At 42.8% G+C, this 2,114-nt stretch overlaps 1 protein-coding gene across 1 annotated transcript in view; it reads left to right on the top strand.

The window, feature by feature from the left end:
* LOC139740402 (kiSS-1 receptor-like) overlaps positions 1–2,114 on the top strand; it is a 2,322-nt gene extending 208 nt beyond the window's left edge. The window contains exons 1-3 of the mRNA XM_071650995.1: positions 1–164; positions 830–965; positions 1,564–2,114. The exon at positions 1–164 is cut by the window's left edge and continues 208 nt beyond it. Of these exons, the coding sequence (XP_071507096.1) occupies positions 1–164; positions 830–965; positions 1,564–2,114 (851 nt within the window). The remainder of the gene's footprint in view (positions 165–829; positions 966–1,563) is intronic.

Genomic DNA, 2,114 nt, shown 5'->3' with positions numbered 1-2,114 from the left:
TGACGGCGCACAACTTCCACGTCGCCAACCTGGCGGTCATAGACCTCATCTTCATCATCGTGTGCGCCGTGGTAGACGAAGTCGGCATTGGGTTGATTGCCTTCCAGGCAAGAATATTAATCCTTTCGTCCCAAGCGTCTGCAGGAATCATGTTTGCACAAGGGGTAAGTTGTGTAACGAAGTCGAACGCATTTTGCATACTTACAGCCTAAACTCAGACTTTATGGTGGCTAACGGTTGTTTTCAGTCATATTCTGACTGTTATATTCCCCTAAAGTATCAAATACACGATTTAAATGACCTAAAATAGGGGTTCAACATTTTCATACAACGCAAATTTGACAGAAACTAAAAGGGGGTCAAAAAGAAATAGGACGAAGTACTGGCAAAATGATATTACTCATAATAAATGATAATAAACTAATACATAATAAAACTAGCTTGCTACTTACATAAAGTATGGCTGAAGTTCTGAACTACTGCAGTGACTTTTGGTTTTGTGAATTTACCTGATCATTCTGTGAAGTAATTTATAAGATAGGATATTCACTGAAGAATTATGATTTTCAAGTTGCTACGCAGATCAGAGATAGGTATCGGCATATTATGCATAATATGCACATATGCAGCATTATACAGTATCTAAGATCCTGTCTGCAAAGCCACGACTAGCTATCATTATAGTAATCACACATAATTTCACAGCATATACAGGTACTTTCAAGATAGAAGGAGTAGGCAAAAATAAAAATGCTATTATTTTTTTGTGATGTAACAACAGACTTCTTACCAAAATTCATACTCTATTTCCTCTACTAAACTGTCTCAGATTACATTTACTGCCACTTGCGGTACGATGATGTGTTTGGCAGGCGAGCGATACCGGGCTATCGTCAAACCGCTCGATACCAAGAAACAACGAACGATCAAGAATGCTGTGATTCAACAGTGCGTAGTTTGGGCTGGTAAGTTCAGAAGGAAAGATACTAGTTATCGTCATGTATGAATGCATGAAATGATGATAAACATGATACTTAAGATTATTTTGTTTTACTTCCCAAATTGCCACCAGTATGAAGCCAAAATTGTAAGGCAAATCTAAAAGCGCCTAAATGAACTGTGATCACGATGTTGAAGTTTAAAATTCGAGGTCATACAGAGATTGTGACGCAACTGGTTTGGCATAAATCTCTCTTTACACTGTCTTACTAAATTTTATGATCCTGTAGTTTAACGGCTCATATTATGTCAGTTAAGCGGCCGCAGTACGGGGTTCTATCACAGACGATCTGAATGACCTTTACAAGGATAATCATGAAAATAAAGGGGATAAAATATTTGCTCAAATAACATTGTGTCAGAAGTTTTGCGCTGTAGGTATAACTGAAATAGTTATTATTCAAGATAGGGTTCTGCTAAACACAAAAATGTCTTCCAAGTGCAGGGCCGTTTACCAGTGTTAGTTACTTCTGCACCTGACAATGATTTTGCTGGATATGTATTCTTTGCAAAGCTGGATTTGGCGCCAATTGTTTTTGCTATCACCTCTCTTTCTTTTACTAGTGTCTTTCGTCGTCGGCATTGTTGTAGCTTTGCTTGAATCACAGCCGTCATCGCACACCCTCGCCGAAGGTTTCCTACTCTACGAGGTCGCCTTCTTCTACATCTGCCTCATCGTCTTCATGTTCGTCTGCTACGCAGCCATCCTGCGTTCTGTGCACGAGCACGAGATCGTTGAGGGAGACCGCGTCGCTCGCTGGCAGCTTCGTCGCAACATGCAGATGCTGCGAATGGTCAGCGTCCTGGTGTTTACATTTCTCATCTGCCGCGGCCTGTGGCTCGGCTACGGATTCTACGTCAACCACGCACGGCCGCCCAGCAGAATCGTTCACATGATCGTCCAGATATCGGCACGGTTCGTCTGCCTGCTCGACAGCGCCCTCAATCCCTTCATCTACGCCATCTTCATGCCGGATTTCAAGAGGCACATCCGGCAGCTAGCGCTTCATCCTTTCAGCACCGTCAAGCCTCGGCGACGCGGTACCATGGACAGCTGCACCCGTCACGACACGGTGACTCTTCAGACTTCTGCGGACTTGAGCAACCATCACTGA

This window comes from Diadema antillarum, unplaced genomic scaffold (assembly GCF_040938485.1).
Source record: "Diadema antillarum isolate AM-2024a unplaced genomic scaffold, OU_Dant_1.0 seq00000853_RagTag, whole genome shotgun sequence".
Classification (NCBI taxonomy): domain Eukaryota; kingdom Metazoa; phylum Echinodermata; class Echinoidea; order Diadematoida; family Diadematidae; genus Diadema; species Diadema antillarum.
The sequence above is the reverse complement of the archived record's forward strand: the minus strand, read 5'-3'. Positions and strand labels throughout refer to the sequence as shown.